This window comes from Haplochromis burtoni, unplaced genomic scaffold (genome assembly GCF_018398535.1).
Source record: "Haplochromis burtoni strain Fernald_Lab_line unplaced genomic scaffold, NCSU_Asbu1 Contig_32, whole genome shotgun sequence".
Classification (NCBI taxonomy): Eukaryota; Metazoa; Chordata; class Actinopteri; order Cichliformes; family Cichlidae; genus Haplochromis; species Haplochromis burtoni.
In genome coordinates this window covers 2,958,357-2,976,892 of record NW_024582393.1, presented here as the reverse complement: position 1 = coordinate 2,976,892, position 18,536 = coordinate 2,958,357, and the positions used below count along the sequence as shown (strand labels likewise).

The window sequence follows — 18,536 nt, the reverse complement described above, 5'->3', positions numbered from 1 at the left end:
AAGGGTGTACTTAAGCCCCTTTTCTATTAGTACCTACTCCACCTGGGTTCCAAGCGATACGAGATGATTCAAAAATGTGACATCAACAGACTACATGCCAAAGATTGGCTAGTCAGTGACATTGCTCAATTAGTCATGAGAGCGTCTCCTTCACAAAAATCAAAACTACCATTGCGTTTTTTATAGGGCTGCATATGTGAAAACTTTCTGTAAAGTCCTGCTGCTGAGGTTAGATTCCAAAAGCTATCAAATGAGGTGTTTTTTTGTGTAATCTTCATTAAGTAAATAATGTCATACTATAATATGTCACATCTTGTGAGTTATCTTAAGATCTGATAAGGACCAGATGATTTTTGCATGTAAAACCTAAGAATTGAAAGACAGTGCACTTTTTAACATGACTGTCACAGACGTGATCTGGCAGACATCATTTTTTCATTGTGTCATTCCTATAAAGCAGTTTGAACAGTTACGTTTTATTTTGCTGCTTTAATGTGGCTTAATATCATGTCACGCTCAGTTTTAATAAGCAAACTTCACAAACTTATAAAAAGATCTTCTAGCTAATGATAATGTCTCAGTAACTCTGAGAATGGCTTAATCATACAGCTCCTACCTTAAAAATAAGATACATTTATATAGAGAGTCATAAATATATGTATTTATTTTCATATGACTTGCAGCAAAACCAAATATGATTATGTGTTTCTGTGTCAGGAGTATTTGTGCCTATAAATAACACACTTAACTACTGATTAAACAGGATTAAATGACAGCTCTAACAGAATAATACTCACAACCTAATATACTCTTTCTTGGCAGGCTTGACAGAGGTCAGGATGGAAACTTCAGCTGTCACGGTTGGCAGGATTAAAACGTCATGCCACTCTTCATCACATCAAAAAGCAGATGAGCCATTCAAGACAACTGGCCACAGCTTAAGGGCCCACCGGCCATTCTGTCTGTATAAACACTGAAAATCATTGATCATTAAAAAACAATCTCAGCTAAAAGTAAATCCACATTTTACTGTTTGGATCTTTTATTGTAGATTCAAATGCTTCATCACTACCAGAAGACCCATTTTGCTATTTCAAGATAACTTGCTTGTTTTGCCAAAGGGTTACATGTGTGACGACATGCCCAGATGTGCATGAAATAATGTGGGTTGGCATGCAGTCCTCGGCTCTTGTATGTTAACCAGCCTTATAGTGACAAGTCTGCCACAATGAAAGGGCGATTGCCCAGTAGGTCACTAGTAAACATGGCAGGTTTCTTAAAGGAGTTACAGTAGATTTGTTTGTGAATAACAAATTTATTTCAATAAAGCTTAGCATGTTATCGTAAAAATGCTTAATGATACATTTAGATCTAGATTGAGGAGGAAAAGAGAAGAGTCCATCAGTAGCTGATGAATAGTACAGAACTGACTGTAGTGACTGGAACACATAGATGCTTAATTGTTAAATTGGAAATTGGGCTTTCCAGTATAAAGGCTTCAGGATGCCAGCAGAAGTAGCATAAAGAGTAATGAAGTCCATGTAGGAAAGACATTTGGCTGGATGGATGAGTAACATGCACGGCTTTCATTCCAGAGTGTTTCATTCATTTTATTCCAGGTGTTTATATCTCATGTAAGAACAAAAGGCAGCTTAAGGGAGCTAAAAACATGGTTTGGGTTAAAATAGAGCCTTTTGTAATATTAGTGACATGTTACAAAGCCTTTTTGCCAGATCTGCAAGGAAACTTTTCTGTCTGCCCAAAAACAATTTGTTCTGATATGCACGACAAGCAAGTCCCATCTAGGTTCGTTACATTTTCTGTCATCTGGAAATAAGATCTGTTGCAATCTGTACTGCTTGAAGTTGTCCCCTCATTTATGTCATGGGTTTCTTTTTGTGTCCAGCTCGTGTGTTTTCGGTTCGATGAGCACCTTTCAATTTGTTTGTGTTTTGTCTGTTTGCATGCTTTTTTTCCTAATCTATCTAAGCTGCATTGACATTTCTCAGGAACTATTTGTCTCTAAACTATTTCACTGTAATCTTTCAGTAGATTCTTTCCATCTTGCCATGTGCCCTGTCGGTGGAAAAATCTAGTATAAAAAGAGCTTTTTAATATATAGCTCAAGAAGAAAAATACTAAAATACAAGCATTCTAGTGCCTTAATGAGCTGAGGACAGAAGGATTGCATTAGCTAGTGACATTGTCAAAGGGGAACTGCTAATCAAACAGCGTTAAACTCTGCATAGGTCATTTGATTTAAATCATAATAGTTAGCTTGTTATATGTTAGTTTCTCTTAGTCATTAATTCAGTTTAAAATGTTTTGTTTTGTGGTCACAGTGCATTATTGTAATTTTTTAACATCCCAAACTTTAGCTGGTGATTGCAAAAGATGCAATACAAGCACAGCATACAAAAAATGGAATGCCATTCATGATAAATAGCTCATTTTCATTTTAAACCTCTGTATCCTTTTCTGTGTAAAGTGAATTGTACTGCATGGGTAAAAGCAATTCAGAATGCAGTATTGTGACATTTAACAAACCATTGAATAAATCTGATTTTTTTTTTATAAAGCAATATGAGGAACATTTCTCCTGGGTGCATTTGATGCCTGGGCTTCCCAAAACTCATTAACAGCAAACTGCAACTAATCTGTTAGTGTTTACAAGCAAGGACCAGGATTTGGAGGCATGCAACACATGCCTTTTTCATATGTAAAACTCTTTGTATAAGAAATTAATTGTGTGTGGGCAGCTTTATGTAAAAGGAAAAGCTTTGTTAATGGATGAAAGTCAGAGCTACATCACGAGGTGCATTCATTTCTCATATTACGAAGCATATATTGTTAAATACAGGGATTAAATTCTAACTTTAAAATGTTTTCTACCTAAATTGAAGAAAAGGTAAGGTGTAGACTTTAATTCAAAAATCATAAATATCTTAAACTCACAAAGTCAAAATTGAAATTCATCTTTCTTAATACATGTCAAATTATTGTGAACATCCAACCAATGTTTAACACCAACGAACGATTAAAACATGTCTGTAAAGCTCTTGAGTTTGCTCCATCAGCTACTTATATTTATTACAGAGTACAAATAAAGGCTTGTATATTTACATTTGCCTGATAGTGCTTGAAGTATTGTCCATCCATCCATTTTCATAACCACTTATCCAATTCCATTGCAATTGCACACAGGTGGGCAGGAGCCTAAACCATCTGTCACAGGGCCAGAGGCAGAGAACACCCTGAACAGGTCACTAGTCTATGGCAGAGCTAACACAAATTTACAGCCAATTTAGAGACACAAATGAATGTGTGTCCAGACAGAACCCGCAGAGGCACAGGGAGAACATGCAAACTCCAGACAGAAAGGTCTCAGCCAGTTAGTTGGGTTCAAACCCAGAACCCTCTAGATACTAATAACTGTGCCACTGTACCAACTGGAATAGTTCTAAAGAGCAAAGTTTGTACAGTTTATGACTATAACATAACATATCGCCTGTGGTGCAAAAAGTTGAGCTTCAGCATGAGTGACGTGTCAGCTACGATAGTTGTGGATTCTGTCATTCATTACCAAAAAGTCACAACTCATGACAAGTTATTTATTGGATTAATACACAGTCATAAATCTGAAGCTTACGTTGGCTTCATTTGGATCATTTCCGACTACGTTGTGCATGTTAGCAAAACAGCCAGATGATCATTATTGTCAGCCAGAAGGGTGGTGTTCAGTAAAGGCAGCTGGAGGTGAGTTAGCAGTGCCTGATGAAGAGATACTACAGAGCTGGGGGTAAAACTGGTATCTGAAGAGTACATGCTGGTGTTTGAAGTCAGTCACCTGGCAGCTAAGTCACTCAGCGGGGTCTCCTCACTGCCGCAGATCAAAGATCATCTGTGCTCATGCTTACAGGAATCACAGAAATAGATAGCAGCCCACGCAGGGCATTAACAATCTCCCAACATTAAATATGGAGAGATGACATACTGCATTCCCCAGTGCATTTTTGCAATTAGTATTTGGTTTAAACTAAAAATGTAATGCCCTTTTTGGGCAAAGAGCTCCTTCAACTAAAATTTGATTGATCATTTTGTTCATTTCTTTTGGCATTTCAAATGCATCTCAATAACAAGAGGATAGCAGCAATTAGACCAATCCTTGGACACTTCCTGTAGCTATTCCTGGGGATCCCAGAGTGTTCCCGTGCAGGAAGAGATAGACAATCACTATAATGTAAACTTGATCTGCTTTGTGGTCTCCACCCAGTTCAGCATGCCAAGAATACCTCCCTTGGAAACTCAGGTAGTGTCCTAGTCCGGTGTCTATACCACATTAGCATTCCCACTCAGTGTGAAGTAGCAGCTGTTCAGTTGTGAGCTCCAGCTTTATGTATAAGCTCCTTACTCTGTCAGTGAGTCCACAGATCCCAAAAAGAAAACTCTTTTTGGGCCAACTTTATAACCTTTGGTTACTGGCCAGAAGACTGACTGATCATAGGTGAGAACAGGACCCTGCACTGGGAAGCTGAGAGTATTGCTCTGTAGATCAGCTCCTACTGTTCAGGAGACAGTAATACAGCTCTAGTATCAGTCATAAAAAAACAAATATTTTTACCCTGTCATTGTGCTTTGTGTGTGAATTGGGTAACACATGGTTACGCTATCTCGATCGATAGCGTACCTTCATCATCATGAATCACTGCTACTGCAGCAAAATAGTTTTACTGATTGGTCCCTAAACTGTTGGACAGTGACAAATTTTGTAATTTTGCCTCTGCACACCATCACAGTGGATTTTAAATCAAACAAACTAGATCTCATTGAAGTGCAGACCTTCAGCTTTCATTCAAGGGTTGGAAAAATTTTACATTGAATGTTATATTGGCTTTTATACAAAGTCACCATTTTCAGAAGGTTAAAATGAATAGGATGGCTGATGCACAAGCAGTTTCATGGCCAGGTGAAACCTTTTGCCTTCCGATTTCATGACAATGGAAGCAGACATATCAGAAGTTGATTCAACACATTAAATATGAGGTCCAAAAAGATGCAAAGTGCAAGCGAGGGAGGCCATCATTTGGCTGAAAAAATAAATAAACCATCAGAGAGCAAAAACTTTAGGAGTGGCTAATTCAACAATCTGTATGTTCTTAAAAAGAACGAATGCACTGGCCGGCTCAGCACCATAAAAAAGGTCTGAGAGACCAAAGATGACAAATGAAGTGCATGATGACCTCATTATTTCTAAAAACAGCAAAACAAATATCAAAAGCTCCATAACTGATCAATAATGCTTCTCAGTGCAAATGAGCCAAAGCGTACTGCAAAAGCAACCCAAGACATTCTCAAAGCAAAGAAATGGGATATTGCTAATGGCCAAGTCAGTCACGTGATCTCATCCCAATAGAGCATCATTTTCAGCTACTGAAGACAAATGTGAAAGAAGAGCGAGCCACAAATAAGCAGAAACTGAAGGGAGATCCATCAAATACCTGGTAGAGCCTTTTACTTCAGGCAGTTACTGACTGTAGAGGATTTTCATCCAAGTAGTTATGTTAGTTATCGTGGGAACCAAGGAGGCAAACGTAAGTCCAATACATCAAACACTGCTTTGTCTTCTCTGGAAAATATGTATCTCAAAGTTGTGAATAATATTCTTACATAAAATATAATTGTATCCTATTTGACATTTCTGAGATGTTTTACCGTAATAGTTTTTTGAAGTTTAGAGTTTTTGACAAGTGTCTGTGGCTTTGACTGTTGACCTCCAAAATCTAATTAGTAAATCCTCCAGTGTGGGACAGACATACAACCTGAAAATATAATGTCTGTATACTGATGCTGCTTTACATTTGCTGCTGACTGAAACATGTCTCCAGTGGAATGTCTGTAAGATGGTCTCATTAGTGGATTTTATGTCTTTATGTGATCATAACTGTGATTATGCAAAGTTACTATTGCAAGTAAATCATCACATGATGTCAAATATTAACAACTCCGCCCACAAGCTGCCAGGAGAGATGCTCCAACAAACTAACTACTTCATTAAGCCGTTTCCCAAACAAAGTGCTCCCTGCTCCATCATTTAGAAAGTGATTTACTGCCAGAGGAAGTAATACTAAAAAGCATGTCAAGTGAAATGACATGGCTGAGAGCAATCCAAGTACAGCTGAGCTGCTAATATGTTAGAATATGCTAACATAGTAACAATAAAGGATTGGGTTGATTGGGTTAAAGGATTGTCAACTACTGCATATTTGTCTTTGCCCTTTACACTACCCAGATTTCATTCACGGAGATCACGAGTCATATTTAATCAATAAATATGACAATATTTAGTAGTTGTTCAATACACTTGTATAGAACTGACTTTACACAAATACACACACACACTTTATAACATACACCTGTTTTACTGCTCAATAATACCTAATCAGCCAGTCACATGGCAGCAGCTCATTGCATTTAGCCATGTAAATGGTATCAATGGCATCAAGACATCGACTTGCTGAAATTCAAACTCAGCATCAGAATGGAGAAGAAAGGTGATTTAAGTAACTTGGAATGTGGTATGGTTGTTTGTGCCAGACAGAAGCTGCAGACCTACTGAGAATTTCCAAGAGAAAAATATCCAGTGCACCTCAGTTCTCTGATTAAAAATGTCTTATTGATGCCAGAGGTCAGAGGAGCATGGCCAGCCTGTGGTGACCTGACAGCAAAGCAACTGTAAGTCAAACAACCACCTGTCACAGCCCAGCTATGCAGTACAGGATCTCTGAATGCACAATACACTGAACCCTGCACCTAAAAAAGTGGCCGGTCAGAGTGTGTATGCATGTGCAGGAATGTAAATTACAACAAAAAGCATCATCCACTGCTAACAAAATAAAAGCAAACCTCTCTCACATAGCACATACCCGTGTAAACCTAGAATTGTCAAACATACCAAAGCATACAATCAAACAGAAAATGTGCCTTGTGACTGTTCATTAGCAGAGGGGCCTTCTGGGTCATGGTGTCTGGCTTAGATAAGGGTTTGAATTTTCATTACTCTTGGTTTTCCAGTTTGCAAGAATATCTTATCTGCCTTCGTGTGCTTTTATAATTGTCTGCTCTTCCTAATTGGTTCCACCTGCACCTCATTAGTCCTGTGTGTGCGCGCAGTCTCGTCCCCTCCCTCAGTTTGTATGTTGACTAACTTCAGGTCCCAGGTCATTGCTGCCAGAGTTTTGGTTTCTTTTTGGATTCTCTATCATTTTTAACCCTCTCAGGCTCAAATTAAACTTTTTGTTGCTATTCCACACAACCAAGTCCTGCAGTGGTACTTCTGAGTAAAAAACACTCATAAAATATGTATGTGGGGTAAGCAGGTTGTTAGTTTTGAACTGTTGCAAATCGGCAACGCCTGCCTTGAGAGGGTTAACAGGACTTTCTCTTTGTTCTCTGCAGCACCTTTTGTTGTTCTCTTCCATGTGAGTTATTTCTTCTTCTTTTTGGTTGTTATATTGACCACTCAGCTTTTTTTTGCCTGTCTGTGCTTGTTTTTCATTTTTGAACTCCTAGTACTTGACAGTAAACCTGAAAGCTGTTGCTGACTTACAGTAATAAATCAAATAGCCATACTTACTGAGATGATGGCAGCCAGAGTCTCTATGGCACCTGTGCTCAGTGTGATGTAGGGAAGTATGCTCTCAGTAAAGCCTGCTTCACGAAGAATCCCATTGGTATAATACCAGATCTAAAAAAATTAAAAAGTACCATTGGTCTTGGTTTTCACAACAACAACAACATACTCATTTATCTATATCTTTACACAAAACTCAGCAATCCTGTTCGCTTCAGAGCTGACACACAAAACTAAAGTTGGCCTACATTCTCATCACATTTAGAATGAGATGAATTGACATTAAAATGCAACAAGCTTAACACCTGCACTAATATTGTTAAAAACACAAAGAAAGACATTAAAACCTTTGAACGTGTTTTACAGAAGGCTGAATAAGTGCGAACAAACGGAAGCAAAGTGAGAAAATACAATCTAGAGTTTTAAAAACTGCTAGTGTTTTTGCATTTGTGTGTGAATGTGTGTGTGAATGGTAAATGGCCTGTATTTGTATAGCGCTTTACTAGTCCCTAAGGACCCCAAAGCGCTTTACACATCCAGTCATCCACCCATTCACACACTGGTGATGGCGAGCTACATTGTAGCCACAGCCACCCTGGGGCGCACTGACAGAGGCGAGGCTGCCGGACACTGGCGCCACCGGGCCCTCTAACCACCACCAGTAGGCAACGGGTGAAGTGTCTTGCCCAAGGACACAACGAGCCACAATCACCACAACATAAGCTGCAGGAAGCTGAACACAGCTTCAACCGTCTGTTGAAAAATAGTAACGCAACTGACTTCAGACTCCCAACTCTTGAGCGATCGTGACTCAAGAGTTGGGAGTCTGAAGTCAATTTTAAAGTAAGTTTTTCTCAGTCTGTTGTAATTAGCAGCAACTTTCCTCCAGGTGAAGGACTATTCTTGGCATTTATAAAGCCAGCTCAGAGACATACCAATCATTGACACTCGAGTGCAGTGCAGCACAGCAGGTGAAGGATGGCTAAGCATCTTAGTCTGAACAAAGTGCACAAAATATAGTGACTCACAGCGATTCTCCACAGCCACTGGGTCTCCTGCACAGCGCTGTACATAAACCTAGAGTCACTTTAATTAGGTTAACGGTGCACAAGCGCTCTTGTTTTTTTCTGTATTTACACTTGAACCTTCTCTTTAAACTTTTATAACAAAATGCAGTTCAAGAACTATGTAATTAAGCAAATGACAGATTTAAAACTTGATTTAAAAAAGAAAAAAAATACTTGACTTCAAAAGTGATGAAACATACAAGGATCACACTTGTGAAAGCACAGGCACAGACCTCAGTGGGTTAAGTGGTGGAGTTGTTACCAAACCAGACACACATAATGGTTAAATAACAAGGTAAGGTAAGGTAACAAAATTTTACTGGTACACTTTGGTCGCGTTGTCGCCTTGAGGGCTAGGAATGCAAATCAGTACAAAGTTGTGATTGATTGTCTTTTATTCTACCCTGATGGGTGGGTCATCTCTTCCAAGATGACACTGACCCATTTTTGGACTGATGTGTTAAACAGAACTTTCTCCAATGTGATCAAAAGCCCTCGTGAGGCAGTATGTCACTTAAAGAAAGCAGTTCCATCCCTCAAATAGAAATCACGAAGCCTTTTTCTCATGCGGCAATTGGTGGTCGAACACTTTACTCGTGCATTTTCTGTTCCTTTTTTTTGTCTTTAATTCATCATCAGTGTTTACTGCAATATTCTCTAGCCCAAGCCGAAATCAGAAAAATCAGAAAACAGCATAATTGACTGGGAATGTACTCCAGAGTGCCAGAATAGAGCAGAATGACAAGTTCTCCTGTTGGAGTCTCTCCAGTAGAAGAGGTAACACTTATCACCTTCCTGCCTGGGGAAGGACCAAGGCTCCAAACTTATTAACAAGGTCTAGGTGTAACTCTCAGAGTGCCAGATCATCTTTAAAGATATATTGACTGTTTGCTTTCAGAATGGTGTTGGGGTGGGGTCCTTATAATGAAATATTTACACAGAGCTTGCATTATTGATTTGGTGCATCTGAATCTATTTAAATGAATAATAAATGATCTATAAATACAGTCAAATGCACTGTGAAATAGCATAAAGGGAGCTGATTCCACTCACAACCTGAGAAAGGTAAGTTAAATCAAAAACTTACTGCATTGAGGCCACAGAGCTGATAGCAGGCCATGGTGACGATGACAGTTATGAGCTGCCAGCGAACAGCTGGGCTCTTCAGCAGCTGTAACACAGAGACGGTGTGTAGTTTGTCCTGAGCTCGAGCCTCCATGTGGACCTCTTCCAGCTCCTGGGAAACATCCTTCTTTCCCAAAAATCTCTGAAAGGCTTACGCACAAACATTCAGACATACAAGCGCAACAGCGTTAAAAATATCGACAGTGCCATAACCCTCAATAACAACCATCACGCTGAGATCAAAGGACCTAACGATTTGTTCCACGGGCGAATGGGAACATATTGCTGTAAATGGAGCAGTGAAACTTTGAAAATGCAAAATTTCTATTGGTTTATCAACGGTACTTAAAAGTGAAGTAAACTGAGCCCCACACTTTTGTTATTAACAGGCTGCATTTCAACCCTGACATTATGTCCAGCCTTTTGGCTCTTTTTACCAACATAATGTGAGCAGGTAGAAGTGTGAGCTGTCACACGGCTTAACAACAACAAACAGCATTGAGAGCGCACACCTCCACCAAGGCAGCTCCTTCTCTGGGTAGTATTTACCTTTAAAGGGAATCACATTGTATTTTGTAAACATTATGTAGGAGTAGGTAATGTGTAATAGGTATTGATTGGTAAATGGTAAATGGCCTGTATTTATATAGCGCTTTTTACTAGTCCCTAAGGACCCCAAAGCGCTTTACATATCCAGTCATGCACTCATTCACACACACATTCATACACTTGTGATTTGCAAGCTACATTGTAGCCACAGCCACCAGGGGTGCACTGACAGAGGCGATTCATAGATAACAGGAGATGAATAACTTTAGCCTATTATATGATATTATACTACGGTATTTCTGTATCTAGACAGCTCATTCTCTTTCACTCGACAATGCTTTCTTCAAAGATATAACATGCGAAATGCAAACGTAAGGTCAAAGGTCAAATGTAACATTATTTGGATGCAAACTATGTGGCATTTACCCGAAAAGGTTGATTCTGTTCATCTGGACGTAGTGTTTTGAATGGGAGAAACGCTACGCACTCATCCAATTGACTTCTTCAGTCTCAGCTGACTGCAGGTTTCCCCAACCTTATAAACAGTACAGAGAACTGACCTCACAGCCCAGTGCTCATCCAGTGGGCTGGTTTCAGTTATTATGCAAATGTACTGTTTACAAGGTGACAAAAGATGAAACGTGTCTCCCATTGAAAACGTTACATCCAAATGAACAGAATCAACCTTTTGGGATTTACGTAGCTGGATGATTGAGCATGTATCCAGATATGTGGCATTTAGAATCTCCACATACTTGTAATAATACCTAATAAACCTAAATGTCACCAATACAGTAGAATTAGAATTTTTTCACCACAAAATTCTAAAAGTCAACAATAATTATTGTTGACTCATGTGACAACTTCAATTCTTCCCATAGAGAATGATAGTTGCGTCACATTTCTATGGCTTGAATCAATTGAAAATCACAGGTTAAGTAGTCAGTCAGAATAATAACTATGTTAATAGATATGTCGTTCTCTTTTTGCTGAAGGTACAAGCAGGTTTACATAAACTTGTTTGCCTTACTTTGCCATTAAATTATACAGCCATGGTGACAACAAATCATTTTCAATTTCCTGCCATTCCTTTTAGCTCCTGTGACCAGCATCTTCTTCATAACAATGGTGGACGGGTCTCATGGGTGTGGCAGTAATTAGATTTGGAAGCTAAAATAATTAAAACTGGCCACAACAACACAAACCTATGGAGCTGTTACATTACAGGACAGAGTCCCGTGTGTCATTTTTCAGTTTTTTTAATGATTGGTCCCTGTTTTATTTATATATTGTGAAAAAAATATAATACAACATATAATATTTGAAAAACTGACTTGGATAACAGCATGAAGAAAATGCATTCAAGATGGAAAACATATTTTGCTCGTTTAAAATCTAAAGATTTGTTATATCTACAGGCCACATTTTCCCTGTTTCAATGCTTTTTCTGGGATACATAATTCATCAGCATAATAATACACTCTGCTGCAATGCAGATGACTCTCAGACCTCTTTGTTTGTTGGCTGTAGTGATTTAAGTATCTATCACATTATTTTGACCTCTGCTGAATGTAAAATAGGTGAGATTTTCTTTTTAATTGCCACAAATAGATTTTAGAAACACATATCATCTGTGACTAGATGTCGATGTCCTACGTACTGCCTAACAAGTTTATGCATTTGTTATATAATATCGACCCAATACAAGACAGATTATTTACATTTAAGTAAGTTTAATGTCTTTTCTTTGTGTCAGAATGAAGCAGAAATCACCACACCTTTTTTATTCAAGCCGAGATGACTGCTAACCATTTTCTGTTATTTTTAGCTCGGCCATTTGAAGGTTGTTTGAACTCGTGCCTTCTTGGATGCAATAGATGGCAAAGAATAAGTGGATGGAAAGACTCTTTTCTCACTTTGAGCCCTTCTCTTGTGAAGGTTAATCCCTGGAGTTGAGGGCAGGTCAACTAGGCACGAGTTTAGGACACAGTCCACGGGAGCAAATCTCTACAGTCAAGGACTAAAAGCAGGTCATTAGGATGTGGAAATGAAATGACACGCGGTGCAGACGCTGCCCACACAAGATGGAGTCGGCCAGTGTCACAGTAAAGGCTGGGCCATGATTTCTGAGGCAGGAAAAGGGAAGCATTTAAAGTAAAAATACGTGTATCTCTGCTAAACCAAATAATCAAGCAAAAGAAGGCCAGTTAGGATTTTGATACTGATATAATATAGAGAAAAGGGTGAGAGGGAAAAAAGAGAGAGGACATTCTGTCCCCAAAAGTGCAGGTTGTGTTATATCAGTGCAGAATACAGATATATGAAACTCCAGTGAGAAATTATGATACTAAAACATAGCATAATATAGTTACTTAACTCACCTATCGACAGCCCAGTTGACAGCTAAATATAAAAAGATATTCCCAGCAGTTTACATGGAAGCCCAAAATCTAAAATCCATTAACTACAATGGTGTGATCTCTGAGACAAAGTTTAGAAAGGGAGAGAAAAGAACCAACAAGCTGAAATGATCAGTGTTATCAATGTAACTTCATGTAATTCTAATATAGATAGAGCATTAAACACCACTCGCTGCTATCCGAGTAGGTGTGACTTGATATCGATATCTGTTGGAGTAAGGTGAGTTGTTCAACAGTGTCACTGTCCCCATGCAGCCATCCTGTGTTACTGAGAACTGCAGGGCTCCACTCTGTGTCACTGTTGTGACCAAAGACTCACAGTGCCACAAGGTGGAGGGATGTGGTGCAACAAAGGAGCTTTAAAGAACCATGATGGGCTTGTCGGTTCTGCAGTTTTACACTGGCAATAAAATCGTCATGGAGACAAGTGTGAAACAGAATATTTAAAGATAGTCTCAAGGTGAAGTAAAATGTTGTGTGTGTTAGGATACAGCTGCCAGAATTTAAAGGTTGATGCTGCTGTATTCTGTGTCTCTGCCTGTTGTCAACATCCATTCTCTTCCACTTATCCAAATCAGGGTCACAGGGGAGCTGGAGCCTCTCCCAGCTGTCTTAGGGCAAGTGGCAAGGTACACCCTGGACAGGTCACCAATCTGTCACACGGCTAACACATAGAGACAGGGAACCATTTAGAATCATCATCTTTGGACTTTGGGAGGAACCCAGAGTACCTGGAGAGAACATGCATACTCGACAGACCCTGGCTGGATGGTGGAACTGACCAACTGACCTTACTGTGAGGCAACCGTACTAACCACTGTTCAACCATGAGGCGACCTACAAAAATGCTTAAAAGAAGCAATGCATAGCTCACCTCTCTGTGATACCTTTAAATTGTAAATTATCTGTGAGTAGAAGTTCTGCAAGCATTGCACTGGTTGCATTTTACTTTACTAAATAAAACAACAACACTCGTCTACGAGGCCCATCAGTTTCCCTAAAAAGTCAGATATTGTAAGTTTTAGTAATATCACTCAGTAACTAAGCAGATCATTTGTTGGGGAAAGCATTGTGTGTTAAATTAAAGTCGTATGCCCATGAAAGGCACTTGTAGAGACAATAAGAAAGCAGGAAGTCTTTACCCAACCCTTCATCGCTTCGTCAGTTATTTAATGTTAGTATGAAAAAGCTGCTTCCGGCTTCACCCTTGCCACAAGGGGTGATGACAGCCGGTAGGGCTTGCACTAGTTGTTATGCACTAGCTGCTCTTCCTGAAAAAGCCCTAAAGAGGATTTGAGTCTCCAGCTGGGATTAAAACCAGCAACCCTTTCCTTGCCAAGCAAATGTGTTAACCACTACACCACTGGAGACACACTGTTTTAATCCAATTGTAATAAAACGTAAGACAGAATTATATAAATAAAAGATTTAGAAACTTTAAATTTATAACATCATGCTTCTCTGCAGTTGGTTTCTGGACTTGTTCAACTCTCTTTTTGTCTTTTTTGTAAGATAAAAGCAACAAAAACACATTTCTTTGGTTCTAACTTGCTGGAAATACTCAAGGTAGGAATTTATTACACAAAGGAAGCAGCAACAAAAGACAGATGGCAAAACCAGAGCTAAACAAACAGTGTTCCATCATGAGAGGTAAGGGTACTCTCCTTGAATTTTCACATAAAGTGTGCAGAAAAAAGACATCGCAGAACTAGAATGTGTTTTCAAAGAAGCCCATAAGACCAACCAATTATTATTATCACTACTATTTGGTAACATGTCTATTGCTGCATAATAAATCTGTTTATTCCATTTAATTGTATTTTTGATGATTAATTTTCTCATGTGACACCATCATCATAAATACTGCTTTGTCCTCTGAGACCTTCATGCACAACATGTTCAAAAGAATCAAAGATCATGTTCAATTTTACAAAGAATAAACTGTAAGCCACCAAACCTTCAGAGATTACCAATCTATAATGTATGGACGCGGGCATGAAACAGCTCAAACCACCCCAGAGACCAAATTCATTAAAGTTTTGTTTGAAATTACATTTTTCTTTATACTTCATTAACACATGTAGTTTGAGCTACGTATGCCTTTAATCCATGCTGTGCCTCTTCATGTCACAGCATTTATATCATATTCTTTTTTTGAAGCTTGAAATATTTGTAATAGTTATGAAAACTTTTTATAATTTTGCACCTGTAACCTTTTACTATGGCCAATGTATAGGTAAGGTACAACAAAACAAATTGTTGGAAAAGGTTGTGGTCAGTGAGAATAAATTATTGTTTGAGTAAGGTCTAAGGGGAAATGTAACACAACTGTGCAAAGATTGCTGCAATAAATAATGTATGTATTTCTCATGCTTCATAAAAAGCAGCTGATTTTTGCCGTTTTTTTCTGATATTTACTGCCTTTCGCAGCTGTGCAATCGGAATACCAAAAAAGTAAAAAATAGGTGATTTGAAAACATTTTCAAAAACAGAATACTAAAAAGACATGATTAAAAAGTAATGAATAATTTGCATTTGTTTCAAATGAAACATTTCTGTGAAAATGTAGCTGCAAATTAAAGGTTAAGGGTCTACGCAGTTTCAAAACAGAGTTTTAATGGATAAAACTCTTAACTGGGACATAACATTCAAGAGCAACTTTTTATTTCCCCTATTGTGTCATAAGAGCCAAATAAATATGCGAAAGACCATCTCCTCATTTCTTCCCTTTGTTTGAGGTCAGAAAGATGAAGATGTGCTGTGATTTTAAGTATCTCTCTGCCTCTCTGGCAGCTGCAGCTTACTGTGGTTTAAAGGCACTGAATCAGTGCATTTGAAACAGAATATTAAAAAAAACAAAAGATTGACATTTATACCTCCAATCAATGATTTGTGAGGTATCAAAGAAAAAGATTTGTAAAATAGAAAACCATAATTTTAATTGAGTAACTAAGGAACTGAATTACTCAATTAAAAGAGGATGGACTTTCAGGAGAGGAATGCTCTCCCATTCTTGTGTAATATGGGATTCTAGATGCTCAGTAGTCTTGGGCCTTCTTTGTCAGATTTTCATTTTGTGGCAACAAATGTTTTCGACTGGTGAAATGTCTGGACTGCAGGTTAGTTCAGTGCAAAGCCATGCTGTTTGTAGTTTTACATTGTCTTGCAGAAATATGCAGTATCTAGATATACATGCTATCTATGCACAGGCACTAGTGCACCCATATACCATCAGAGATGCAGGCTTTTGAACTCTTGGACAATTTTTCTCCTCGGTAGTCCAGAGGTGTGGTGTTCATGTTTTCCAAAACCAATTTAAAATTTTGATGTGTTTAAACACAGAACAGTTTTACACTTTGCCTCAATCCAATTTAAATGAGCTTTGGCCCAGAGAAGAAAGGGTATCTGTCATGGTGTGGGAGTTTGGTTATTTTGAGTTTTCTGGTTGTTAAGATTTTTTTTAGTTTGCCTCTCATTGTTATCCTATCCTCTTGCCCTTCAGTTTTTATTACTATTGAGGGTTGAGTTTTGTTGTTTCTGTTATTCTTTCATTTTGATTGCTGTGAGAGTTGTTATTCTGTTTTCGGTTCAGTGTACTGTGCCATGATTTTAGTGTATGTATCATTCTAGGTTCCTTAGTGTTTTCTTGTTAAGTCCCTGTCTATTTGTGTTTTCCAGTGGAGTTACTTACTTACCTATTTTATTTTGTAATTCCCAGTTGCCTGTGGTTTGTATTTTGTTTTACTTCCTTTGAATCACTGGGCTTAATTAGTTTCAGTTTCCTTGTTCCTCTCCTGTTTCCTCTTCCCTTGATTAAACCTCAGTGTCTTTGTGTGTATATGTAGTCCCAGTCTCCATTTTCCTTTTGTCAGACTGCCTGTATACACGCCCTGTTATACTGGACTCACTTCAATGGTTATTATTAAAGAAGCACTTTATTTGACACCTTTCCTGCCCTCTGAGTCTGTGTTTGGGTGCTTGTTCCTCATCACATGACAGGATCATGTTCATAATGTGGCTTTGTTCTTCCTGATAGAGCTTTGCCCTGCTATTGTAGATGACATGGTGAACTGTGGTTACAGACATTGGTTCCTGGAAGTATTTCTGAGCCCATTACAGAATCATGCCTTTTCTTAATGCAGTGCTGCCTGAGGCCGTGAAATTCACAGCTCTTCAGTCTTGTCCTTTGTGTACGTCTCTCAAGTCCTGGAATCTTTTGATGATATTTACTGTAGATGACTAAATATTCAAAGTATCCATGATTTTAAGGAATATTATTGTCAGGGGCTGAATTTGTGATCCAACATTTTGAGTTTATTTTGTATTCTTGATTTTCTTATGTTAGACTGCAATAATGTTAACTTCTTGTCTTATTATTCAGTTAGGGTTTAGTTGAGTTTTTTTCTAGCTTATGTTTCATCCATGTCTCCATGTTTATGAGTCGTTTCCCGTCTTCTGTGTACATCTGTCTTGTCCTCTATGTTTAACGCTTAGTTATACCCTTGCTTTCGTCTCCCTTATCTGTTCCCACGTCTCTCCTTGTGTTCTGTGTCTCCCCAGTCTGTCGTGTGTGCGTGTTTCCATGTTCTATTGTCAAGCTTGTGTTCTCATCTCTACATTCAATTATGTTTCCTGTTTTACTTTGAAGAGACTGGTGTTTCCATTTTCAGTGTGTTTAGTTTTACTTCCCCTGTGGCGTCATGTTCATTCATGTCAGCTGTGTTTCCCCAGGTGCTTCCACTTCCATCATTACCCTTCTGTGTATTTAAGTCCTCTGTCTTCATCTGTTTAAGTTGCGTCAAGTCACAGCAAGTCACAGCTTTTCTTAATACTGTTCAGGTTTATGCTCATGTTTTGATTATTTCTCGTTTACGTTTTGCACGTTCCTGTTCAGTTTCATGCCATTGTCTCATGTCATTGTTTTTATAGTTGATCCTAGAATTTTTTCCCAGTTTAGGTTAGTGTAGTTCCTCCCTTGTTTCACCTTGCCTTATTTTTGGTATTCAGCCTAATACAAGGCTTGTTTTTATTACACTTCATTTCCTTTCTCCCGTGTCTGCTAATATTTTTTTTGAAATACAAGCTCTCACTATTAAAACATGAAAAAGAAATTAAAAATAAAATATTGGTTTATGAAATTTGCATTTCATTCTGTTTCTATTTCCATTTTATACAGCATCCCAACCTTTTTGGAATTGGTATAGTAACATATGACTGAATATTAAAACAGATTTTAGATTTTATGGTTTTTTAACTGGTTTAAGTCAGTTAAAAAAGGTAACTAAAAGACTTTTCACACACCCAGCTTTATCACTTATTATATAAGAAAAAAACAGTTATATTAATAATGGCTGCAATAAATTCCAAATGTAGCATGTCAAAATGTCTGCTGTGAAAAAAATAAATAAAAAACAATTATGTGTAGAATTAAAACCACTGAGAGTCACAGTTTATTTAACTCACATTACCAATGCACTTCTTTTTTGAAACTGCTTTACAATCATAAATAAAGATGTGAAGCCATCTCTCAGTCTTTAATTCACTATTTGAAAGCTGTATTTAAGAATATATTTTTACATTTAAAAGTGAAGAATTCAAGAATTCACTCTCTGATTTGGTCCTCTTAAAACCTTGGCCAGTATTAAAAGCTGAAGTATTTATTAGGGGTGCAACGATATTCGTATCGATATTGAACCGTTCGATACAGTGCTTTCGGTTCGGTACGCATATGTATCGAACAATACA

The 18,536-nt window shown here is 38.1% G+C and overlaps 1 protein-coding gene across 5 annotated transcripts in view; it reads right to left on the bottom strand.

Annotated features, from left to right (window-relative positions):
• Nucleotides 1–18,536, bottom strand: part of slc2a9l2 (solute carrier family 2 member 9, like 2) — a 97,875-nt gene that overhangs the window by 38,484 nt on the left and 40,855 nt on the right. For all 5 annotated transcript variants that reach the window (XM_014332518.2, XM_042219429.1, XM_005918700.3 and 2 more), the window contains exons 8-9: nt 9,785–9,972; nt 7,634–7,744 (exon numbers count right to left, since the gene is read on the bottom strand). In XM_014332518.2, the coding sequence (XP_014188004.1) occupies nt 7,634–7,744; nt 9,785–9,972 (299 nt within the window). The remainder of the gene's footprint in view (nt 1–7,633; nt 7,745–9,784; nt 9,973–18,536) is intronic.